Here is a 25,881-nt window from a genome sequence, read left to right as displayed (position 1 = left end):
CCTCCCACTCCTGACCTTCCGGGGGAAATGTGTCTGCAGGCTGGGAAATTGCCAAGAGCAGAGGGGGGTGCAGAGGAAGGAGGCGAAGGAGAGAAGGTGCGCTGGGACCTCGGTGCCTGGAGCGGGTTCAGCCTGCCCCCAGAGGGCAGGGCGGTGCTGACTCCCTGGCCGCCTCCCAGAAGCACCGCTGCGTGTTCTGGGTGAGGCAGCACAGACCTGGGATCTGTCTTGGTCCTGGCTTCCGTCAGTCATTCAACAAACCTGCTAAACTTGCTGCCGGGGTTCCAGGGGGCTGTGGCCCTCGGGCCCTGCACCAGAGAGGCACAGTCCAGAAGAGCCAGGTTGAATGGTGCCTGTGAAGCCCCTGAGGGGCTGGAGTGAGGCTCAGTGGTGGAGCTCGGGCTTGGCTGCAGGAGGCCCTGGTTCAGTCCCAGCACCAAAACAAAAGGGCCTGCTGAGCGCAGAGAGGGGTCCCCGTGAGCCAGAGACCTGCTCTGTCTCGGGTCTCCCATCCCATCCCCGTAACATAACAAGAGCCGTAATTACTGCCCTTATTGAGCATTTACTCTGTTCCAGCATTGTATTGAGCACTTCATATCTATTATCTTATTTATTGCCCATAACAAGCCTGATATTGTTTCCATTTTTCAAACAAGAAAGCGGCGGCTCAGCAAGGTTAAGGGAGCTGCCCTAGGAGGCCCCGGGTCTGGAGTCTGTCCCACTCCCCAACTTTCACGCTCACCCCACCCCCATGCCTTTGCATTTGCCAAGTGCCCGAAGAGGACACAGGGCTCAGGGCTCAGGACACAGGGCTCAGGGCTCAGGGCTCAGGGCTCAGGACACAGGGCTCAGGGCTCAGGGCTCAGGGCTCAGGACACAGGGCTCAGGCTCAGGACACAGGGCTCAGGGCTCAGGGCTCAGGACACAGGGCTCAGGGCTCAGGAACCAGGACACAGGGCTCAGGGCTCAGGGCTCAGGGCTCAGCGCTCAGGGACACAGGGCTCAGGGCTCAGGGCTCAGGGCTCAGGGCTCAGGGCACAGGGCTCAGGACACAGGGCCCAGGGCTCAGGGCTCAGGACTCAGGACACAGGGCTCAGGGTTCAGGGCACAGGGCTCAGGACTCAGGACACAGGACTCAGGGCTCAGGGCTCAGGGCTCAGGGCTCAGGGCTTAGGGCTCAGGGCTCAGGACATAGGGCTCAGGGTTCAGGGCTCAGGACACAGGGCTCAGGGCTCAGGGCTCAGGACATAGGGCTCAGGGTTCAGGGCTCAGGGCTCAGGGCTCAGGGCTCAGGGTTCAGGGCTCAGGACACAGGGCTCAGGGCTCAGGGTTCAGGGCTCAGGACACAGGGCTCAGGACACAGGGCTCAGGGCTCAGGGCTCAGGACATAGGGCTCAGGGTTCAGGGCTCAGGGCTCAGGGCTCAGGGCTCAGGGTTCAGGGCTCAGGACACAGGGCTCAGGACACAGGGCTCAGGGCTCAGGGCTCAGGACATAGGGCTCAGGGTTCAGGGCTCAGGACACAGGGCTCAGGGCTCAGGGTTCAGGGCTCAGGACACAGGGCTCAGGACACAGGGCTCAGGGCTCAGGGCTCAGGACATAGGGCTCAGGGTTCAAGGCTCAGGACACAGGGCTCAGGGTTCAGGGCTCAGGGCTTAGGGCTCAGGGCTCAGGATTCAGGGCTCAGAGTTCAGGACACAGGGCTCAGGGCTCAGGGCTCAGGGTTCAGGGCTCAGGGCTCAGGGCTCAGGGCTCAGGGTTCAGGGCTCAGGACACAGGGCTCAGGACACAGGGCTCAGGGCTCAGGGCTCAGGACACAGGGCTCAGGGCTCAGGACACAGGGCTCAGGGCTCAGGGCTCAGGACACAGGGCCCAGGGCTCAGGAACCAGGACACAGGGCTCAGGGCTCAGGGCTCAGGGCTCAGCGCTCAGGACACAGGGCTCAGGGCTCAGGGTTCAGGGCTCAGGGCTCAGGGCACAGGGCTCAGGACACAGGGCCCAGGGCTCAGGGCTCAGGACTCAGGACACAGGGCTCAGGACACAGGGCCCAGGGCTCAGGGCTCAGGACTCAGGACACAGGGCTCAGGGTTCAGGGCACAGGGCTCAGGACTCAGGACACAGGACTCAGGGCTCAGGGCTCAGGGCTCAGGGCTCAGGGCTTAGGGCTCAGGGCTCAGGACATAGGGCTCAGGGTTCAGGGCTCAGGACACAGGGCTCAGGACACAGGGCTCAGGGCTCAGGGCTCAGGACATAGGGCTCAGGGTTCAGGGCTCAGGGCTCAGGGCTCAGGGCTCAGGGTTCAGGGCTCAGGACACAGGGCTCAGGGCTCAGGGTTCAGGGCTCAGGACACAGGGCTCAGGACACAGGGCTCAGGGCTCAGGGCTCAGGACATAGGGCTCAGGGTTCAGGGCTCAGGGCTCAGGGCTCAGGGCTCAGGGTTCAGGGCTCAGAGTTCAGGACACAGTCTCCACATCAGTTGGGGCCGTCCTAGGCAGCATCCTTAGAAGCCACCCCTCCCTCTGTGACACCTCCTACCCTCCCAGCTCCCGGTACGCACATGTTTATCGATCCTTTTATGCATGTAATGTAAATGGACACTTAATAATTTAGCGGAGTTAACAGTGCTGAAATATTAACAGGCTTTTTCTCTTTTAATTAGCTGCTCAGAGAATGGCGGCCTGAGGTTTGGGAGGAGAATTTCCCAGGCAGGCGCTGGGCCTGCTCGCCTGGGCTCCTGCCAGGAGTGAGGCTTCCAGCCTCTCCTGTGGCCCACAGGCCACCAAGCCATGGGCCTCTGGGGGAAATTGCCCTGCCCTCCTGCGCCCTCCTGCTGCCCTTTGTGCAGTCCAGATGTCGACAGAGCTGCCTGAAGCCTGTTCTCTGTCCCCTGCCAGACAGGAGTGGGCCAGGGAACTTCCTAGGAGCCCCCGGAGTCCAGGGGAGGCTTCAGACCTGATTGAAACAGCCCCACGGGCCTCGCCCATGCAGGGCACTGCAGCAGCGGGCAGCAGACTTTCGGCCTCTGGTCATTCTCTTTTAGGCAGTCAGACCCACAGCCAGGTCCTTTCCCTTCCTGCCTTCCCGGCCTTCCGAGGGCACACACAATCGCCCTTTAATTTGCCATTGATTTATTGATTTGTTCTCTACCATTTCCTGAGCACCTATTACGTGAAATCTCCTGCCCTCGGCATGAGGACACAGAGCCACGGAGACGCAGCCATCCTCCATGGAGAACCTGCGCCCCCCCTGCCGTGGACCACGCTAACATCTGCGCGGCGCTACGAGCCTTTTTTTTTTTTTTTTTTTTTTAACTAATCAAACCAAACCCATATTCAGCTGGCCTCCCTTTTGACTGCAAAAAAGAAAAAATGAAATCTGTCCCCAACCTGAGTACATGTATCTCTGACCTCTGGGCACAAGGGCGCTGTCACTGAGCATGGCAAGCAGCCACAGATGAAAGGCTGTGCACGGGCTTCCACCCCACCACCACGACAGAGCATAACAACGAGCTCCGCCTGCGTCATCAGATGCCCGGCCTGCTCCTGTGTGCAGAGCGGGTGGCTGCAGAGCCTGAAGCTCTGGACGAGGCCAGCACTCTTAACAGCCCCGCTATGCTGAAAGTGGTGGGCCATGCCCACGGCCTGGCCTGGGGGTGGGCAGGACGCGGGTATGGAGGGCGCGGGGAGGCTGGCAGGATCTGCAGTCTGTGGGTCACCGCGAGTCTAAACCGCACACCTGCTTCCGGACCGCTGGGATGTCTAGACGGACCCCCAGGAAAGCCTCTGAATGAGGGCTGGTAGGTCCCCTGAGGGAAACTATACAGGGACTTGCTCTCTGGTGGGTGGACACCAGGATCAACACTCTGGATGAGGGGGACGACGGCACTCTCGGCTGGACAGGGAGGACGCTCATGGAGGCCAGAGCAGAAAGGCCCCACCCCAGGGCGCTGCTGGATGGAAGGGGTACCTGCAAAGCCAAGGGGGCCATGGGGCGCGGGTAGGAGGAGGAGGCTCCTCCTACTTAAGGGCCAGGGGAAACTCAGGCAAGGTGTTCGACCTCTGTAGCTTCGGACCTTCCTCTGCAAAATGGGGACGAGGCTGCAAGGCAGGCTCTGCTGGGGCGACCGCGAGCCGTTGTCAGAATTGGACCAGGCGCTGCAGGTCGGTGCAGGACACATGAGGAGCGCCCCCCAGGAGCATGACAGTTCCAGTTCCATGCCCGGGACCCCCCTTGGGAACCTGCTCCAAAGTCCTACAAGAGGACAACGGTGAACGCAAACGAAGTCTGCAGGGGAGGGACGCCCTCGGTGTGCAGTCCCAGGAGAAAGCACCGGATGACGGTGGGACAGAGAGGCCACCACTCACCAGGGCGGAGAGTGGCTCCCGGGAACCCAGGACCTGAACCCAAGGATGTGGGGCCCATGGACAGGGTCACACCCGCCAGCAGCCCCACCGGCCCCTCCCATCACTGTGTGGTCTCTGGACAGATGTAATCTGAACCAGGGAAATACATTAAAATGACAGAATCCATGGTGGCTGGGCCGTGACTGAACCAAGCCCGCAGGAGGAGCAGACCCGGAGGAGATGAGCCCTCGCGGAGGTGCTCCTCCAGGGAGACAGCCATCGCCGCGTGACCTGGGCAGATCATTCAGCCCTCGCGTCTGCAGCCTCAGTCTCCTGGCTGTAAAGTGGGCTCCCTATTGGGCGCGTGCGGCCTAGCCTCCCCCACAGGTAGAGGGTGGAATAGCCAGACTCAAACCTCAGGGCGCGTCTGCCCCAGAAGGTCCACCAGGTCCAAATAGAGCCCAACGGCCCCGTGAGTGACCCTGTCCCTACGACCCCTTCACCCCTGAGTGCACAGCCTGGGCCAGTCCTGGGCCAGGGAATGAAGGAGCCCCTGAAGTTCCTGACCCCAAACCCAGCAGGGCAAAGCAATAAAACACAGTTCCATTTAAGCCTCATGGAGTTGATGCCCAAGCCAGAGTCCCAAGTCAGGCCTTGATGGGGAGACGATGGTCAAAGCACTGGACTGGGGCTAGGGTGGGCACGTGGGGACCTCGAGCCCTCAGATAAGAATGAGATGGTGTCAATGTTCACAGCAGCTCAATTCACAATAGCTAAGCTATGGAACAAACCTAGGTGCCCTTCAACAGATGAGTTGATAAAGATAAAGAAAATGTGGTACATATACACAATGGAATATCACTCAGCCTTAAAGAAGACTGAAATTATGGCATTTGCAAGTAAATGGACGGAATTGGAGACTATCATGCTAAGTGAAACAAGCCAAACCCAAATAACCAAAGGCCAAATGTTCTTTCTGATACGCAGATACTGACTCACAATAGGCAGTGGGGAGAGGGATAGAACAGGGGAGGTGTGGGGAGAAGGGAGGGGGATGGGAATGGGAAAAACAGGGAATAAATCAGACTTAACTTTCCTGTGTTCATATGTGAATGCACGACCAGTGTGACTCCACATCGTGTACAACCACAGGAATGGGAAGTGGTATGATGTCAAAATACACTCAGCGGTCAGGTAGAACTCAAAAGAACAAATAAAAATGGTGGCAGGTGGGTGGGAGTCCTTTCTACATGGTGGAGGCTCCACTCCAGCTCTTGACTTGACTAAACCCCATTCCTCCATATACAGTGGAGGCCAATGATGTTAGGCTCACCAGGTCCTCTTAGGTGAGAGGACACATAAGAAAGTGTCCCATAAGCCATCAAGTTCTGCACAGATCAGGTCTCCTCATCAGGTGCTGAACGACCCAAATGTGGTTTCAGGAAGTGAAAACCAGAAATCGAAGCGCACCACCACGCTCCCCTGAAACCAGTGCAAATACGTTAAAATGCTCCAGGCCACTGTGGCTGGGCCATGTGCAAAGCCCGCTCACACTTCCGGTAGCACCAACCAGCACAGCGAAATGAGGACCGGAAAACCGCTCCCACCCCCCGACCTATCTGGCAACCTCACTTCGGGGAACAGGTCCAAGGACAGAAATATTTTAAAAGGAAAAAGTCCTTCACATAAGGACATCCAGGATCGAGCCATTTAAAAGAAAGGGAAATCGACACCCACCCAGACGCCAGCAGCGGAGAAATGGTGGCCCAAACTGGGGCACTTCAGTGGAAGGGATGCCCCGTGGCCATTAAAGTGACAGGCTAGAGGGCCGGTCAATAGCAGAGAGTGTTCAGGAGCTGAGGTCAGTCGCGAAAGCAGAACTGACCACTGTTTACTGCTACTCACAGATACATGGGCAGGCCTGGCAGAGAACCGAGTGAACGGGGAACATTTGATGGCCATTCTGCTCTTTTCTCCTGTGAAGTTGTTTAAGTGGATAATAATAACAATATCAACCCTGAAAGCAGAATCAATCTTGCAGACAGGGACTTCGACCCAGGACCCAAGAGGACGGGAGGGACAGCATTTCACAGGAGTCTCCCCCGCCCCCAGGTGAGTGTGGGTTCCTGAGTCCAGCTGCAGCTCCTGGGAAGCCCCGCACCCAGCCGCGGGGTGGGACTGGGGGCCTGCCACCAGACTGCCAGAACCTTCTCAAGGCTGCCTCTGCATATGGGTCACCGGTTCCTGCAGGCCAGGCCTTCGACCCAACCCAGAGGCGGCAGGAGGGTAGCGCTGAGGTTTCAAAACCAGGGAGCAGAAAGGTAAGGCCCTGATTAGCCTCATGCTCCCCTCTATCCATTGACCTTTGGCAACCAGCCTTTCCTGCCCCCCAACACCCTGAGAGCCACCCCCACCCCCACATGCCAGCCGTCAGCTAGAAATCTGGGACTCACTCACCATGTCCTCTCCCCCCACACCCCTGGCCCAATCTTCCAGCAAGCCCTGTCAGTTTCACCTTCAGGACTGAACCCGAGTCCACCTGCTGCAAGGCCACCCAGTCTTGGTCACCTCCTTTGGCTCCTGGAAGTCTACCCTGCTTCTTCTCTGGTCTGGTGCAGCCTGCTTGGCACAAGCAGAGGGATTCCCTAACAATGCCAAGTCTGGTCCCTCCTCTTCTCTGCTCAAAACCTTGCTGTGGCTCCCACTTCACTTGGAGTCAAAGCCAACACTTTATAAATAACCTGTCCTGCCCTCTGCCATCTGCTCCCGGCCACTCCAACCACACTGTTTTCTTTGGCCTCCTTCAAGCCAGCCAAGCCTACCTCAGGGCCTTTGCACCTGCAGCTCTCCTGCCTGGATGGCTTTTCCCCACCTCTCCAGAGCTTGTCCCCTCCTTTCTTTCTTCTCTCTTCTGAGGGGCCTTCTCTTGACCTCCCCACTTCAGATAGCACACCTGTCCCCACCTCAGTTTTTCTCAATCCCTCCTCCGCTTTGGGTGTCCATAACGCTCAAGAATGCCCAGTGTATTAGTCTCTTTTCATTCTCTGTGTCCGTTATTGAGACACCCTGAGGAGGGAGAGCATGTTAAATCCTGGAAAGGGATGAGCAACCTTTTTTTTTTTTTTCCAACAACCAATTCAGGAACTTTGGGAGTATATTTTCTTTTAGCATCAGGTGTATTTATAAATCGGGAGATGTTATACCTGCTTACGTATTCTATATTTTTTCCTCCCTCACTGAAGGGTTTCTCTCCTTTGTTGGCTAAAATTGTAGAAACCACCTAAGTGGCCTGCACCGTGGGATCGGATTATAATGCTGAACAACTGGTCAACATCTCGAAACCCAGGAGGTCGGGGAGAAAAGTGAAGGGCTTGGGGCTGGGAGGCCCATGGGATCGGAGATGATCAGAGCCAGGGACAGCAAAGTCGTGGCCATTCGGAGGCTCCTGGGGCGGAGGACTCTGGAGGAGGGAGGCTTTGGGCCAGGAGGAGGGCGCTGCCTCTGGGGAGGCGAGCGGGATCTGGAGCGCACAGGGAGGTGGGCAGCAGTCGAAGGTGGTGGAGACGCGGCTCCGGCCTCCAGAGCCGCAGGGAGGAACCACAGGAGAGCTGGCTGTCTTCCACCCCTCCTCCTGGCCGGACCCTGGGTCTCAGTCTCCTTCCTGCTTTCTCCCCGTATTGTGTCACTTGCTGATACACAGGGCCTCCCGTGCCACTCCCCTGGTGGCAGCCTCTGTGACAGCAGAGACAGCGACGGCGTCCCGAGCCCTGGCTGTAGCGGCATAGCAGGGCCTCGCCCGCCAGCAGACCACTGAGGCCAGTGTGCAGGCCCCACTGAGGCTGGGGTCCCACCTCTGAGAAGGGCCACCATTAGCGCTGTCCCCTGGGTGGGGAAACCGAGGCACAGGCCCAAGCCTGCCCAGGACCACACAGCCAGCGTGTGCCGGGGCGGACCTGGAACTCAGATCTGCTTCAGAGGCTCTGCCCTGCCCTGGGCCCCCGCCTCCCTGGCCCCGACCTGAGCTGCAATAATGACGAAGCGCTGACTTTGATATATTTAGTTAACGTGATTCTGAAATTAGACCTGGTGGTGTCGTGGAGCCTGGCAAGTCATGTGCCACAGCTGACCTCAGAGCTGCCAGCCGCTGACACCTCGCTGTGAACCTCTCTGGTTACTTCCCTCCCTGGGGGCGCTGACGGGAAGGGGAGGGAACAGGGAGGCCTGGGGGTGGGGGCTGAGCAGGACCCCAGAGTCCTCCTCTCTGGTTGCCATGGCACCAGCTCTGCGAGACCTGGGCCCTGTGGTTGGGGGCACATCATGGGGCTGGAGGAAGTTTGGGGGCTGCAGAGATACCAGCCCTGGGACTCTCAATCATCAGGGGGCCCCCCAGGAAGAAGCCGCTGTGGGAAGGAAGTAGGGAGAACTGAGCAGAGACGGGAGGGGGAGGATAGCTGTGGGGGAGGGAAGCACCAACGAGGAAACTGAGGCAGAGGAGGCCAGGATCCCGCAGAGGCGGCATCGGCAGCACTAGCCCAGTGCCCAGAAAACAGTAGGCACTTCATAAATGCCATCCAGAGCAGCCTTGTTGTAGAGGTTCCACAAAGGGCTTGCTGGAGAAAGCCCCCATGAGCCCTGTTTGCTGGCACCAGGAACGAGCCAGAGCCAGGACCTGGGAAGAGGCGCCTGGGCTTCTTAAAGGTGCCCCCTCCCCTCTGAACCCAGGAGCCCTGTGCCCACCGGACAGCCAGGCCGGGCTTCAGGAGAGGAGGCACCCCGTCCCTCGACCCAGCTGGGGCCCGTCGCCCTGGGCCCAGCCCGCCCCCACCCTGGCACAGGCACAGCGGGTGAGCGCACGCCTGGCACAGGCCCCGGTGCCCGGGAGAGAGGCTCCGAGCCGGTGGCTTTGTGTTCTGTGAAAACCAAATCCACAACTGAGCTCTCCAGCCAAGCAGAGCCTGCTGGGAAGGCTGGCAAGCCTCCCTTCAGCCCCCCACTCTCCTCACCCCCCAGGAGCCACGGAACACCAGCTGCCACCCTGGCTGGCACCGAGGGCCAAGGGGACGGGCCCGAGCCCGGCTCTGGCCACGCCAGGGTTTGCCCTCCCACCCTGACCCCCTTCCTGCCTAGAATAAATTGGAATACAAATCAGAGGGAAACGCTTTCCTCTGTTTGAACAAATTGCTATGGATTCCTCCTGTCTCAGGTCAGGGCTCGCGATGGGGGATATTTTCACTTGCCGACTGCTAATAGACTCAGGAGAAGCTGCTGGATCGATCGAGGCCGGGAAAATTAGCCAGGAGCTCCAGGCCAGTCTCGGCCTGCCCCTGCCCCCCACTTCAGGTCTCCCGAAGGCGTGGAGAGCAGCCACCCCCAGGCTGGACAGAAGCACTGGACAGATGGACTGACCACCCAGGGAGCTGGATGCCTGTGCCCCCTGCCCCTGCCCGGGAATTAAGGCGGCAGCAACCAGGAGCTGGTTGGAGGGGCAGTGGGATAAAGGTAGACCTAGAGAAGCCCCCGAAGACATCTACAGAGCGCACACACACGCACGCACACGCGCACACATGCGAGTAACACCGCCGTGCATGCACACACCTACCGCACACGTATACCCACTGTATTTACGTGTGCGTGAAATAAAAGTACACTTGTACAGGCTAGAGAGGACACGGGGAAGATTCCAGGTTCCATCGAGGTACCCGGCGAGAGCAGTTTATGTCATGCCAAGGGTCTACACACACACACACACACACACACACACACACACACACACACCTGGCAGAATGAGGGAAAGGAGAAGCCCTGCTCCCTGGGCTCCCAGAAAGCTGGGGAGTGGACCAGAAATGGGGTGCAGGGGCTCCAGGCACACCAAGCTCCCTTAGTAGCGAGCTCCCTCTGGCCTCGCCCAAGGTCACTGTGCCGGGGGCAATGCTGGAGGAGCTGAGGGCAAGCAGGATGGGGTGGCGCGTGCTGGCTGTAGTCTCTGAACACCCTGGAAGGAGAGGGAACAGCGCAGTCAGGGGAAAGCCTCTCACGGCCCCTGCCTGCTCCCATGCCCGCCTCGCACGCACCCCTCATCCATTAGCACCAGATCTGGCCTAGGAGATAGAGACCAGGAGGAGGCTGTGTTCACCAGCAGGCGGGGCAGCGCCACCAGCTTGGTGGCCCCTTTGTATCTGACCCCTGGTTTCCAAAAACTGAGCAGAGAGAACCAGGCGACTTCTGAGTCCATTACCTCCAACCTCGGAGTCATATTCTAAGCTGAGCCCCAACTTGCTGTGTGGCTTGAAGATTTCTCTTTTGGCAAATGATTAGATTTGCCCAAAGATTTCCCCACCCCACCCCGCTCTGTACTCTGTGTCTGTGGTTCTAGATGATCTCTCTTCCTCTCTAGAACATTCTCTCAGCATCTAGAACAGTGCCTGGCACATAGGAGATGCTCAGTAAACACCAAATTAATTAATCTCAGGTTCCAGTTAGTAGAGAAGAGACAAAAATACTCAAAAGGATGAATGTAGCCAGGTGCACGCACACCTGTAATCACAGTGGTTTGGGAGGCTGAGGCAGGAGGATCTTGACTCAAAACAAGTCTCAGCAGCTTAGCAAGGCCCTGAGCAACTCAGCAAGACCCTGTGGCTCAGTGGTTAAGTACCCTTGGGTCCAATCCTTGGTTCCAAATAAACAAACAGATGAAGGTGCTACTCAGAGATGGACCCACAGGCTCATGACATTTAGAGGTGCAGGCTAGCCCAGTCATGGTGGGGGGTGGGGCAAGGCTTGGTTCCTGGGGAGGGAGAGACAAAGTGCAGTCGACCTTATTACTCACCTTTACCCAGCCCAACCCTCCCACCCAGGCTCCTGTGGAGAGGAGGGGTGGTCTCCTAGGGCCAGAGATTGTCCCCGCCTCTACCCTCGCTGTGAATTCAGCAAGGTGGGTAACAGACGATCGTGCCTCTCGTGGCAATGCCCAGAGGACCCTTCAGAGTGTTGGTTTGTCCTCATTGATCCCCAGCCTTGTCTTCTGCCACTGTGAGGCCCTCTCAATCCTTCAGAGAGATCCTGACTTCTATCAGGAAAGTCTTGGGGAAATCGACACGCGGGGGATCTGGTCACAGGAAGTAAATGAGCAGCTTACAGGTCTGGTGGCCACAGGGGAGAGTTTTCAGCTTGAAATTCGGGTCAACACAGGCAACCCAGAAGACAAGACCAAAGAACAAAGAGCTCAGCAAGGCAGCCCGGGCTGCAGCGGGGCTTCAGAGGCTCAGAGGCAGCTGGGGCTGTCGGTGCCCCTCCCCGAGCTCCTCAGGGCCGCCGGCCCATCTCCCACTGCCAAGGGCCGTCTCTGGCCACTAGAGCTTTGTACCTATGTGTGCAGAGGGCTAGGGGGCTCGGCAAGTAACTCCCAGGAAGAGCCTTCAACCCCTGGCAGGTGGGAGTGGGTATATTACTGCCTCCACCCCTCGCCCGCCACAGGATGCCACCAAAGTGCATGCTTCAGGGTCCCACGCTCCCCACGGGGACGTGGCAGTAACTGGCTTCCCTGTCTCACTTCCTGTTCCTCCACCGCACTTTCTGGATCTCTCTCCTAAATAAACCCCTGTCCTCCCCTCCCCATCTCAGGGTCTGCTTCTGAGTTGGAGTCCAAGTGCATTCTGAGAGTCCCTGGGGTGCACTGGTCATCTCACACAGCCACAGATCAGAGCCACTGACACCTAGTGGCCCCACATTCAATGCCTGTCACACACCCTGCGGTGGCCCCACCCCGCAGCCAACACTCCCCTGGAAACCTCTGTGCCTGAATCCTGCCATCCAAGATCAACTCATCAGATCAACAGCCTGGGCCCCCGGGGGAGGGCCACTGGGCAACCTGCTGGAGACGCGCGTGCTTCTGCTGGCTGACCTGGGACAGGGTCCCTCCCGTGGCCTTCTCTGCATCGACCCCGTGGCCTTCCAGAAAGGGGAGAAGCCAGGCCTTGCCATAGCACGGGACTCCAGCTTGCCCTGGGTGCCAACGCGTTTGGGCAGAAGGTACACTGACCTTCCCAAGGTCCCCCTGCATTTTAGTAGAACACTAGACCCAAACCCCAAAAGACAAGGCCACTAGGATTCAGCTTCCACCCCACCTTACCCTCCCAGTATCCCTTTCATAGCTGGGGGAGGTGTCTTCACCAAGATGGAGAGAGTCTCAGGGTCAAGGAGATATTTCAGTTCTGCTCAGGGGCCTCAGCTCCTGAATCTTTTTGATAAGAGGTATGTTATAGCAAGTTGAAATAAGGTTAGACACTGAGAAGAACTTCCCAAAAGGAAGGATCAGAGACACTGAGCAAACAGGAGTGGAGCTACAGGGTCCTGCTGAAAGGCAGGAAGATGAACTAGATCACCTGTCCAGCACTCTGGGGCTCCCAGCTTCCAGCACAGCTTCTTGGTTTCTATTCCCAAAGTCCTGCTTTCCCGGTCCACAGGGCCCTGCTGCTGCTGGGTCTGCAGGAGGCACTGGCCACAGGGGAGAGGCGCCATCAGCAGAGCCTAATGCCACTTAGTGAGATCCGCAGTGGGGCGCAGGGAGAGCAGGGTGGGAACCACTGACTGACAGGCAGCTGAGGGGAACTCGGTGGACGTCTGGGTGACCACAAGCACTAGCAAGGCACTTCCCCATTCTGGGACTCGGTCCCCCAGGGTAACGAGCAAGGCAATCTGCTCATTACCTGCCACATCCATCCTCTCCTTCCTATGGAACCTCGGCATTAGCCAGGCGCGGTGGCACATGCCTGCGATCCAGTGACTCAGAGGCCAAGGCAGGAGGATCACAAGTTCAAGGCCAGCCTCAGCAACTTAGCAAGACTGTCTCAAAAAATAAATGGGCTGGGAATGTGACTCAGCAGTAAAGCACCGCTGGGTTCAAGCTCCAGTACAAACAAAAACAGCCCCCAATACCCCATATTTTCTTAGGCAAGAATGTCCCATATAAAGTCTGTTTAGCCAGGCACAGTGGCACATGCCTGCAATCCCCAGCTCTCTGGAGGCTGAGACAGGAGGGTCATGAGTTAGTGAGACCCTGTCTCAAAAAAGGGGGGGAGGGTTAGGGCGGAGCTGGGATATAAATCAGTCCACAAATCCCTATGTTCAATCCATAAAACAATCAATCAATAAAAATATAAATATAAACAAATACATTCTCGCTCTCCCTTACAGTCAAGAATAGCCATTCTGTAAGCAGAAGTCACTGGAGGAGGCTTCTGAGAACGCTCTTTAAAGGAAACCAACTCATCCAGTAATGCCCACCCTTTTAAAATGTTCCTCCCTTCTTCCTGCCTGGAATGTGTCATGATGGCTGAGCCCCAGCAGCCCTTTGGTGACCTTAAGAAAAAATGCTGTAGGGCAAGATTTGCCGAACTTTGGCTACACATTGGAATCACTTGGGGATTTTTTTTTTTTCTTCACACATATTTGCTTGAGGTACATTGTATTGCTACTGTGCGCTGCAGCTCTGAAATCTCCATTTTATCCTTAACCAGACAGGAAAGAGAATAAACAAAAGGGCAACATTTCAAAAAGGCAACAGATTTTACCTATTAAAAGATCAATGCAGCCGGGCACCGTGGTGCACTCCTATGATCCCAGTGGCTCGGGAGGCTGAGACAAGAGGATCATGAGTTCAAAGGCAGCCTCCTCAACTTAAGGAGGCCCTAAGCAACTCGGCAAGACCCTGTCTCTAAATAAAATATAAAAAAGGACTGGGGATCTGTCTCAGTAGTTAATCACCCCTGGGCTCAATCCTCAGAGCGCGCGCGCGCGCGCACACACACACACACACACACACACACACACACACACATACACACACACAAATCAGGCGCAGCCGCACACACCTGTAATCTCAGGTCCTCGGGAGGCTGAGGCAGGAGGGTCACAAGCTCTAGGCTAGTCTTGGCACTAAGCAAGACCCTGTCTCAAATTTTTAAAAAAGGACTAGGGAGGTAGTTCAGTGGTAGATCTCCTCTGGGTTCAATCCCCAGTTTCATAAATAAATAAAAAAATAAAAATCTCTGGAGCCACATGCTGGGGCGGTATCCCCCAATCCATCCAGGTTCGGGATGGAAGTCCCGTGACTCAAAGCAGAGAGAAGGGCTTGCCTCCTGAGCTCCTGGCCTGGGGCTGCCGGTTAACACCATCAGAGTCGAAAGTCTCTCCGCTCAGAGTTTAAACAATCATAAGTGAGATTGTTTTAAAGACCCCAGGGTCCTGATGAGCTTGGTTGGAATCTACACTTGAGCAGTGACCTGGAAAACCCAGACAGGCCCTCCGATGGCCCCAGGGAGGGAGACGCGTGCGCGGGCCTGACTCATCCCAGCACTCGGCCTGCCCCAGCTGTGCTCCAGCACCAACTGCAGAGCGCTCCTCCACAGCTGCCTCGATGCCACCTGCAGTCCCTGAATCAGAAGGCCGGGGCGGGGCTGGCTGTGCTGTTGGCAGAGCTCCCCAGGTGGTCTGACAGATGCCAGGACCACTCGGCACAGCTGCCCAACCTCCAGAAAATCAAAGTCTCTCTGCCGAGTTTCCGGGACTGGAAAGGAACCAGGAAAAGAGCCTGGGGCGGGGGCCTCTCCAAAGCCAGCCAAGCTGGGGCCCAGCAGGAGCTGGGGCATCTGCCATCCCGGCCCCTGGCCGGCCACGTCACCCAAGAGCACAGCGGCCGGCCTGCTCCTGTGCACCACCCACTCCCAGGGCTCCCTGCCATCTGCTGCCACCTCCTCTGCTCTCGAGAAACAGAGTCCCCATGGTTCACCTCCGAGTTTACGAAGTGCTATCTGTCGCTCGCAGGCTTTTCCCAAGGGGTGGGCGTGCCTGAAGCGGATTTCCGGAGAGGGAAACCGAGGCTCTGAGAGGGGAGGCCCCTGGGCACCCAGCAGCTAGCTGCCCCCAGACCTCAAACCAAGCCTGCCCGCTGAGTCCAGTCAGCTGTCCTCAAGCCCTGGCTAAGCACGGTGCAAACCCAGGACCACAGCCGCAGCATCGAGACTGGTTGGAAGTGCAGCGGGTCCCAGACCCCCTGAACCTGAATCTGCATTTTCACAAGATTGAGGGGATTCCTGCCCACCGTGGGAAAGTGTAGGAACCCCGCCTGCTCTGACGTCCCCCTCCTGTCCTGTCCTCTCTGACCATCTCCTGTCCCCTCCCTCAGACAGCCCTTCCTCCCATGGACTCCACCCTCACTTCAGGGTCTCTTTTCTGGTCTCCTCTTTCCCCCGATGCCGCTTACTCTGTCTCCTCCCACCCCCTAAATGTTGGCACACCCCAGGGCGCTGGCCTCAGCTCCGTCCTCCCCACTCCCCTTCCCTGGCAATTTCATTGCACCCCACGGTTTTAGCCCCCATCATTGGGTGGCCATGACTCCAGATGTGTGAATCCACTTCATCTGTCTCCTGAGCACCGACACCCATGTCCCCCTGACCTGCCAACACGCCCCGACATCCCAGGGCCACAGTCCCATGTGTGAAACTTGCTCTGTCATTAAAACTATGTCCAGAGGCCTCGCTAGGCTCCAGGCTCTGTGCTCAGGGCTCCCCGGATGCTCAGGCGGCAGGAGGGGCACTCCTCTGACAGGAGAGGCTGCGGCCAGGAGAGCAGACGTGACCTCGCAGGCCCTCAGGACTGGTGTGGGCGGAGCTGGGGTTGAGACCCAGGCTCCTCACCAGAAGTCCAGGCTCTTATCTGCATCACTGCCCCAACACCCATCAGACTTCTGGTGGCTCTTGTTCTACCTTTTACCACCTGTGCACCCGGTCTCCCGGCTCCGAAGCTCACCAGAGCTCTTTCCCACACACGTCTGGGGCATCGTGATTGTTCAGTCTCTTTTCTCAACTATTGCAACAGCTTCTAACTGGCTCCCTTTCCTCACCCTCTACAGTCTCTTCTCTATGTGGCAGCTGGAGGGACTCTACGACGAAGGTGTTCATTTATGTCCCTCTTTGGCTCAAAACCTTCCCAGGGCACCCATCTCACTTACAATAAAACCCAAAGTTCTTACATAGCCTTGGAGGATTCAGACATCTTGGCCTTGCTACTTCTTTGATCCGCCTCCTAATCCTCACCCCCTCGCTCTCTTGCTTCAACCACTTTGGCCCCCTCACTATCACTCAAACAGGTCAGGCATGCTCCTACCCCAGGGCCTTTGCATCAGCTACTCTCCTACTGGAACATACTTCCTGCAGACATCCACGAGGTTTCTCCCTTGGCATCTTTGGGCCCCTGCTTTGATGGCACCTCTCTCAGGGAGGCCACCAACCACGGATTACAAACTTGAACCACAGTCCATCACTCCTTTGTTCAAAGCACTCATCACCATAAGACACATATTCTTATTCCTTGGCATGAGGCCTGCCTGTCTCCCCTCAACTGGGACACAACGCCAAGAGAGCAAAGACTGGCCTTTCTCACTAGATATCTCAAATGCCTTAAAGAACAACTGTAGTTTTTATACCCCCTCCCCTTGCCCATTCACCGCCACTACCCTGGTTCAAGCTCATGCTCTGAACAGCCCCAAGGCCTGCTGATCAGTCTCCCTGCACAGCCTTCTCCGACACACACCCGCAACCCCAAATATGGCTCACATGGACCATTTCCCTGCTGGAGACTCGCCTGGCAGCTCCTCCCAAACCCAGGATCCCAGGCCCTTCCCGTCAAGCGTGGCCTTTGCGGTCAGCAGCTCTGGGCTCAGGTCTGGGTCTGCCACTTGGACAAGTGACTCCATGTCTATGAGCCCCCAGCTTCCTCATCCATAAAATGAATGGCGAGCCAACCTCTTGAGAGGTTGTGGTGCGGACCGAAGAAGACCATGCACATTCACCACCTCTACCAGGTAGGAACTGGCTGTGGGATGATGGTGATGGTGATGGTGATGGTGGTGGTGATGCTGGTAGTGGTGGTGGTGGTAATGGTGGTGGTGATGGTGATGGTGAAGGTGGTGGTGATGCTGGTAGTGGTGGTGGTGGTGATGGTGATGGTGATGGTGATGGTGAAGGTGGTGGTGATGCTGGTAGTGGTGGTGGTGATGGTGATGGTGATGGTGAAGGTGGTGGTGATGCTGGTAGTGGTGGTGGTGGTGATGGTGATGGTGATGGGGTGGGTGGTGGTGGTGATGGTGGTGGTGGTGGTGGTGGTGGTGGTGGTGGTTATGGTGGTGGTGGTGATGGTGGTGATGGTGGTGATGGTGATGGTGGTGGTGGTGATGGTGATGGTGATGGTGGTGATGGTGATGGTGATGGTGGTGGTGGTGATGGTGATGGTGGTGGTGGTGATGGTGGTGGTGGTGGTGGTGGTGGTGGTGGTTATGGTGGTGGTGGTGATGGTGGTGATGGTGGTGATGGTGATGGTGGTGGTGGTGATGGTGATGGTGATGGTGGTGATGGTGATGGTGGTGGTGGTGGTGGTGATGGTGGTGGTGGTGGTGGTGGTGGTGATGGTGATGGTGATGGTGGTGATGGTGATGGTGGTGGTGGTGATGGTGATGGTGGTGGTAGTGATGGTGGTGGTGGTGGTGGTGATGGTGATTATAGTGGTGATGGTGGTGGTGATGGTGGTGGTAGTGGTGGTGGTGGTGGTGGTGGTGATGGTGGTGATGTTGTTGATGGTGGTGGTAATGGTGATGGTGGTGGTGGTGGTGATGGTGGTGGTGGTGGTGATGGTGATGGTGATGGTTTCCTTTCTTTTCCAATCTAACTGCCCTGATTCCATTTCAACTTGGGCTCTAGCCCAACTAGTGACCATCCTTCCACACACCCAGGGTCTTTAGCCTCCATGTTAGTGCCACAGCATGCCCACCAGCTGGGGACATGCTCTGCAGTCCTTACTTCAGTTTGTCAAGGCCTTGGAGGTGAACTCTTCATCTTTCTGGTTCCCACAGTCCTTTTCTGCCCTTGTCACCTTAATTAATCAAGATCTTCCAGGGGCCACCATCTGTAGTGTGAGTGCCTTCCACTTGACTCAACTCAGCAGCCCTACCATGCCCAGAACTGGGTCTTGCTCAGGGGAGGGATGCAGTAAATGTGAATGAATGGTAAGTGAATGGCTTTCCTTACCTCTAAATCAGAGATCCAGTGGGATCAAGTCTTGGGGCCACTTCTTACCAATACCAATCTTTATCAGGTCACTTAAATTCTTCTTTCTTTCTTTTTTTTTTTTTGGTGGTACTTGAGATTGAACCTGTGGGTGCTTTAACACTGAGCTACACCTCTAGCCCTCTTGTTCATTTTGAGACAGGGGCTTGCTAAGTTCTCAAAGCTGGCCCTGAACTTACAATCCTCCTGCCTCAACTTCCCAAGTAGCTTGAATCACAAGCTTGAGCCACCACGCCCAATATGGTCACTTAAATTCTTGGAATCTCTGTTTCCTCACCTGTTGAATGGAGACAGTAGGATCCCCTGTGCTGACCGCTCAAAATGTCATGGGAATCAAAGGCAAAGGGCCAAGACAATGTTTGGTGAGGCTCACAGTACTCACACGCCTGTAACGAATTATTATAGCCAGTGAACACCAAAAGGTTCATTCCTCTTAGCACCTAAAGATGACCAAAAGAACCATTACCAAATGCCTGGTGGCATGCCAAGTGAGCTTTACTTTCTTAGATTTTTTTTTTTTTTGTATTCTTTGTTTTGCAAAGAACACATGTTATTCATAGATTTAAGAAAAAGGAAGAATTAATTGTTTGATAAAAGAAAAAAAGATCATTCCTTGGAGCTAAGTGTGACTCTTGCCTCCCACATCAGCACTGAAATGCTACAGGGGCTCCTCACTAGCTAGTACCTTCAATCGCCTGACCCACACCAGCAAAGCAGGGTCTTCTGATATTGGGGACAAAGATGCAGAAACAGGCCACGCCTCAGGTTCATAAAGAGGCAGCTCTGCCAGGGCACAAGCCACCCTGTCCCCCAAGCACACCCAGCTTCACTGGGGCAGGTGCCTACCAAGCTGGGCTGAGCCCCAGCACAGACCTCTGTTCAGGCCTATGGAATACCTGGACCATAATGAGAATGCAGGAGTGTGACTCTGGTCATGGACGGGTGCCCTGGGACACTAGGGTTAATGTGTGGGAGCTGGGGGAAGGCATGGAGCTCTAGAGGACCCTAAGGAGTCGCCTTCAGCCCCAGACTGAGGGATTACAATAACTCTCAAGCCTCTGATAGGGTGAGGCCCACAGGAGCCCGGGAAAGGCCGAGCAATGTAGTGGCCAAGCCCGCCCCCTGCTGGCCATATGTGGAGCAACGGCCGCCGCACAGGGCAGGGCCCCCTGGCAGCTACCTCTCCACCCACACCCACAACAGGGACCCACTCAGGCTCTGGAGTCCAGAGGCAGGTGGGGAATGTGGTGGGGCTCTTCCAGGCCTGGAAGGCCCAGGTTCCACTTCCAGGTCTCCTGCCCTCGCCGGGTGGGGCATCTCCACCCAGCCTTCTGAGCCCAGCAACAGGAGGTGAAAGTCAGGAGTGGGGTCAGGGTGCACGTTGCGGGGAAACTGCTCCGCGTTCCGGTCTCTGTCTCTCTCCTCCTGGACCTTTCCCTGCCTCCTGGGCAGCGGGAGAAGCCAGGGCTGCTACCACTGCCCGGATTTCCACTCCCGCCCCCAGGTATTGATTTCCTGCATCATTCATTTGCCAGGCCTGGTGGCTGTGATTAGCTCCCTCCACTCTCCCTACGGAGCCCCCCGCCCGTTCCTCCATGTTCCAGCAAAGCAGAGCTAATACCAGGCTCTAAATGAGGCTTTGCCACCCTGGCCCCAGCAGCTCACAGCCAGGCCTGGCCAATTACACGTAGGCCCTTGGATATCCCCAGCGTGCCCCCTGCCTAATAAAATCCCCTCAAACCCACCTCCTCACCTAGAGCCCCTGCACCTCAGGGAGGCACGGATGCCCAGCCCGCTGTGTAGGAAGGGACATGCACATGATCTTGAGCTTGTGGGGAGGTTCTCTGGCCTAAGGACCCCTCAGGCTGGCTCAGGGCCCACATCAACTTGGAAGAGGAGGGTGGATAATGCTAACAAAGCAAACAAAACAGCCTGGATTTGCAGGCACAAGGCTCTCTCTCTCCCTCATGCAATGTCTGTCAGAACAGACAGACAGGGATCTTCTTGAGGACATTTAGAAACCCCCCAGCCTTCTGCTGGCCCTAGTGAACCAGCTTTCTGATTTGATGCCTTCTCTAGGGAAGGGTCAGATAGGGAGGCAGGGGGTAGAAAGTAGTGAAAGATCCCAAGTGTCCACACCCAGATGGATGCTGGGAATATAGCCCTGGGAGACTCACTTCCTGAAATTCCTGCACCGCACTCCCCAGAGGAGGGGAAAAAACCTGACTTGGTGATAATTCTGTGAGCTATGTTGCTCTTGTCAAATTATTCAACATCTGTCTTCATGTTCCCACAAAAATTAGCATAGGATAGTAGTTTCTGATGACACCTTTGGTGAAATATTTTGACTTCCACCAGTAAGTTGCAAACAACCTGTCTTAAGGATAATGTCAATTCCCACTCCTGCATATTAAATAATCCAGGGGTTTGTTGTGTTTTTTGTAAGGGAGAGGAATCCCACCGACCTGCCCCTGGCTGGAAGTCTGCCTGCTACGAGAGGAGGGGAAGAAGCCAGAACAGAAAAGGAGGCGTTCTTGACACTATCCACACACATACCTCCCATCACCTGGCTACTGTCTTTGCCCCAGAATGAGGCCTCTCAGGCCAGCTCAGCCCCCGGCCTGCCAGAAAGCAGATTACAGGATCCACCCCGGAGGACAACAAACTGGGCCAGTAGATTGGGAAGCGAGGAGGGAGGGGCACCAGCTCCAAATGGACCATCTGGTCCAGCACTCGGCTGCCGTAGCATCTGTGCCCCAAAGAAGAGTGCAGCCACCTGGCCACACTGAGAGTGCTTCCCCAGCTCTGTTGCAGACAGCAGACCTTGGAGCAGGTGGGTGGACCTCGGCGGGCGCAGGGCCTAGGGTCTGGACACCTGCCTACCACCAGCGTCGCCAGAGAGACCCACGGCCCAGGCCAAATGCTGGTTTCCCCCCACACTCTGCTTCACCTCCTCTCCAGAGTTTAACCTCCTTATTAATCTGTCCTTTCCTCAGTCACACGGGCTTAGGGGCAGAAGGGCAGGGGTTGGGGCTCCCTCCCCAAGGTACACACTTTTCTCCTGTGCTTCCTCCCCACTGCCAAGGCGACACTGCGCCTCCCGTTTCTTCTCTCTTCCAGGGCTGCTAGCCTAGGACTCTGGATCCTTAAGGAGAAACGCTCAACATGAGTCCCACCGCCCTGGGGGGAACCAAGCCCTGGAGAGACTCTTTGGGGAGAAAGAATTTCAAGAAGCATTTCTTCGATCCCCCCCAGTCACAGCCCCCTCATTTATTCAACAAATGTCTGCGGAGCTCCCACAGCATGCGGGGCACCGCGCTGGACTGGAAGCGGTGATGGACGTGACCCACCATCGCTGGCCCGATATGCTGCCCTCACTCTTTCTAAAGCACTTCATTCGTTTTGGGGATAGAGACAAATTGGGGTGGGGCAGGAGAATGAACCCCAGCTCCCCATCGACTTAGACCAGACCAGCGCTTCCGATACTGGTCTAAGTACCAGACAAAGTACTGGTCTAAGTCTGGCCGGCGCCTCTGGCATCACTGGGACCTCAGCAGCCTCTTTCTCCCGCTCCTGTTCCATCTTTTCCTCTCTCCATCCACCTAATAAAGACCTTCCGCCCTGCAGCGCCCCAGTGGGCCAGACTCCCCCAGAGCCACGTTCTCCGAGGAAAGGTGGGGAGAGCCTGGCTGGCTCTAGCACACAAGGTCCTCTTTTTGATTTTTGCTGAGTGACAGCAGCTGGCACCTGGGCACATGGAGGAGAGGAGAAAATAGAGAAAAGGAGACAGTAAACTGATGGCTGAATGCTGGCCCCAAAGTGCTCTGAAATAAGGGTCTATGGAGACCACTGCCCTTGCTCCCCAACCCCCACCACTGGGGTGTTGGTCGAGGCCCCAAAGATCTCCTCAAGTGCAGCCCTGGAGAAAGTTGGAGAAGCTGGAGGGAATGGAGGAGAACAATGGCCATGACATGGACTTGCCAGATCTGCCCAAGGGCACACAGAGCAGCACGCAGGAAGGGTTCTCCAGCCCCCTTCTGAGTGCCTGGGTGTGAGCAGGAGGAAGCAATGGCCTCAGCAGCATCCTTCTTAGGGGACCTCAAAGATGGCAGTAGAGCTGCAGGGAAATCTTTGGGAAGAAAGAGGAAAAAGGAACCTCTGGACCACGGGTGTCTTCCTCTATCCTAGGGAGGCCAAAGCCTCCAGGACCAGCTCAACAGCCTCCTCTGCATACCCAGCCTGTCCCAGCCCTGCACCCTTCCTCCTCCCTCCTGCCTTTCCTGGCCTGTGGGGGGTGGTGGCAGTAGGAAACACAAACTGATTAAGAATCAGAGTTTGGCCAGATGCCTGGCCAAGCCTCATCCAGGAATTAAGCCCAGGCCAGCTCTCTGTGGAGGGCCAAGATCATGCCATCTCCTGGACACCCTGAAGATACCCCTTTTTCTTGACAGGCACAGGCAGATGGAGCAGGGCCACTTCAGAAGAAAGTACTTAGCACCAGCACCTGAAGCATCCAGGGGACACTGCCCCTGCCACCCTACATAGGACAGGTCCAACTCCACCAGATCTAAACAGGAATAATTAGGCCCTGCACCCCAGAAAAAGAGAGATTCTTGCCCCCAGCTGCACATCATTAAAAAGTGACCTACAAAGACCACCCTATAGTCAGAAGAAGGCAAGAAAGAGCCATGGGCCCTGGAAACGGACTTTCCTTGCTGTGGGGTCTCAGCCCTGCTGGAGGGTTGAGCCTGGATGTCCCTGAAGAGATGATGCCTGAGCTTGGGGCCTTCCCCGGGAAACCCCACAATATGGAATGGGGCAGGGGTAACTAGAATCACCCTTGTTTCTCTGAGCGTGGCGTGGGGACGCGAGAGCAAAGCTGCGTGACAGGAGGTAGAGTTTGGACACGTAGCCGGATGGGTGCGTGCCGGGTTTGCGTTTCCTGGGGACGGTGGCTGAATGTGTCTCTGTGTGCTCGCAGGATGAAGGAAGGTGCGGCTGGCGTTTTGTTCCTGGGAGCCAGACACAGGAACTGGCTCTGGAGAGGTCTGAGAAGGGATGCCGGGGTCGTAGACGCCGGAGCCAGGGGATGCCCGCATCCACTCAGACTGTAAGAACGAGTAGAAGACGCGAAGCCGCAGCGATTGCGGGGAAGAAGGCGAGCCCGCCGCCCGGCCGCGGCGCTGGCAAGCAGCTCGCCCGCAAGCAGCGCGCAACTCCGGATCATGCATCGCTCGTTTCCACTTAGGAGGCCGAGCCTGGAGAGGATGAGGCTTTGGTGTAAGTCTCTGCCCCCGCCCTGTACTTGGGGTCTCTTTGGGTCTCCCTGAGCCCTTTGGATTCTCTCAAGGGTTCGCAAGTCACTCCCGCCCCTAGCAGGGTTTGGAAAAGTGAGTACCTCCCCCTGGCATCCCCAGCTTCACGCCAGACCCTACGACCGGTCCCAATGCTCCAAAGCAGCTAGCTCGGTCTCCTCGCGCTCAGGAGAGGGCGGGGACGCGGGCATCCACTCCAGAGTCCGAGCCTAGGTCTCCACCAAACCCCGGCAGCGCGCGCTTTGCGCCTCTTGCAAAGTTTCCGCGCGGGGCTCAGCCAGCGTGGAGTGGGACGCGGGCTCTTACCGTAGACTCCTTGTCCCCGACAGTGGAAGGGGATCAGCGCCAGAAGTAGAAGGCAGGTCACCTCCATCTTCACGGCCGGTGCTTCATCCCCGCGAGGCGGCGCAGCCCGAGAGGCGGCGGGGGGCTCATCCGCCGGGGCCCCGCGACGCCCCCTATGTCCCCCCCTTTCCCTGAGAGGCGACGGAGAGGGCGGCGACCAGGAGACTGAGGAGTAGGCGGTGGCGGCGGCGGCGACCCGGGTTTCTCCGGCGGGGCCGCTGCACTGATGGGGACGCAGGGGGCGCTGGCCGGGCCCCGGGTGCTTCGGCGCGCCCGGCGCAGCAGCCAGCGCCCCGGCCCAAGAAGCTCGGTCGCCGAGCCGCCCCGCGTCCCCAGGGCTGTCCGCTGAGGGTGCTGGGCGCCAAGGACCTCTCTGCTGCGGCGGCGGCGCTTGGCTCCAACAGGCCACCGACGACTGACAAACTTGTCGTTTCCCCGCCCAGGGGACGCCCCTCCGCGGAGCGGGGGCAGGGAGACCCGGGTTCCGCTGGCTTAATTCGCTGTCTCCAGTCCTGCACCGGGTGCTGAGAGCTCAGCGGCCCGACCTAAGGGGGCCAGGCTGCGCACCTGCCAGCTGCAGAGGAACCCCAGTCCTGGCCCTCTTGAGCGGAGTGGCAGCGCGGGCTGGGTTCGGCCACCGGCAGAGCGCCACGGTCCTTGGGTCCGCGAAGTTAGCCGAGCCGCCGAGGCACCCGAGGGAGGAATCGTGCCCCGGCGCCCCGCGGGAATCTGAAGAGCAATTCCAGGCAAGAGGGACCCCAGAAAGCGGGGAAGGGAGGAAAGTTTGAGTCGTTTGAAAAAATATTCGCGCTCTCGCCGAGGCCGGGGCTGCGGCGCGGGCGCAGCTGGCCGCCTCCGCTCGCTGCGCTCCGCTCCCGCCGTCTGGCCGCGGCCGTGGCGCTCCCCGGCTCCGCGCTCTCGGGAGAGCGGGGCTGCGCCGCGCCCCAAGTTGATCGTCCCCGCCCCCGCCCGGCGGCCTCGGCCAGCGGGGGCCTTGATCGGGCGGGGCCGGGCCGGGCTGCGGGCGCGGCGGCCGCTGGCTCCGGGCCGCGGGAGCGCTCCGCTCGCTCGGCAACTTGGGCTTCGCTGTGCTGCTTTTTCGCCCCTCGGAGCTTTTCATTCCGCGCTCCCCCCGCCTCCCTCCCTCTCTCCCTCCCTCCCGCTCTCTCCTCCCTCCTCCCCGCGTCTCCCCGTTCGGTCTCTCGCTCTCCCACCCTTTGTCGCTCGCTCTCCTGTTGATTCCCCTCCAGTTTAAAAAAAGGAGCCAATTAAAGGCAGCCCAGCTCGCCCGGCCCAGCCTCTGTCCAATTTCCTCGCCTCCCCCAGGACCAATTAGAGAAAACAAAACAGGGCTGGGGGAAGCAGGCTGCCTGCGCTCGCTCGCTCTCTTTCTCTCTCTCTTTCTCTCTCCCCCACTACCCCCGTCCTCCCCTCCCCTCCCCCTCCCCCTTTCCCCCCTCCCTCGCTTCCCCCCAGCCCCCGGCAGGAAAATGTCAGAAAGCAGAAATGGATCCATCTATCCCGAGGACAGTGGCGGAGGGACCTGGGTTTCGGCGCGGGCTCTGCAGCCGCGCGCTCGCACACTCGCTCTTCGCCCGCCCTTGCACACCCAGACTGGCTGCCCAAGCCGGGTGCTGCGATCCCAGCACGCTCGCGGGCAAGCGCGGCCGCTCGCTCCGGGGACCCAAGCCAGCAGGACACTGCACACTTCACAAATGTTTTGCACTTTTGGGAGGCGGGAAGGAAACGGGGATCCGAGGGAA

The 25,881-nt window shown here is 57.7% G+C and overlaps 1 protein-coding gene across 1 annotated transcript in view; it reads right to left on the bottom strand.

The window, feature by feature from the left end:
- The window catches only part of Mdga1 (MAM domain containing glycosylphosphatidylinositol anchor 1), a 60,893-nt gene extending 35,638 nt beyond the window's left edge, over nucleotides 1–25,255 (bottom strand). The window contains 1 exon segment of the mRNA XM_047559571.1: nucleotides 24,080–25,255. Coding sequence (XP_047415527.1) covers nucleotides 24,080–24,146 — 67 coding nt within the window. The 5' untranslated portion in view covers nucleotides 24,147–25,255.
- Between the last annotated feature and the right edge of the window lie 626 nt (nucleotides 25,256–25,881).

The sequence above is a fragment of the Sciurus carolinensis genome, chromosome 7, assembly GCF_902686445.1.
Source record: "Sciurus carolinensis chromosome 7, mSciCar1.2, whole genome shotgun sequence".
Taxonomy (NCBI): domain Eukaryota; kingdom Metazoa; phylum Chordata; class Mammalia; order Rodentia; family Sciuridae; genus Sciurus; species Sciurus carolinensis.
This window is presented reverse-complemented; position numbering and strand designations above follow the sequence as displayed.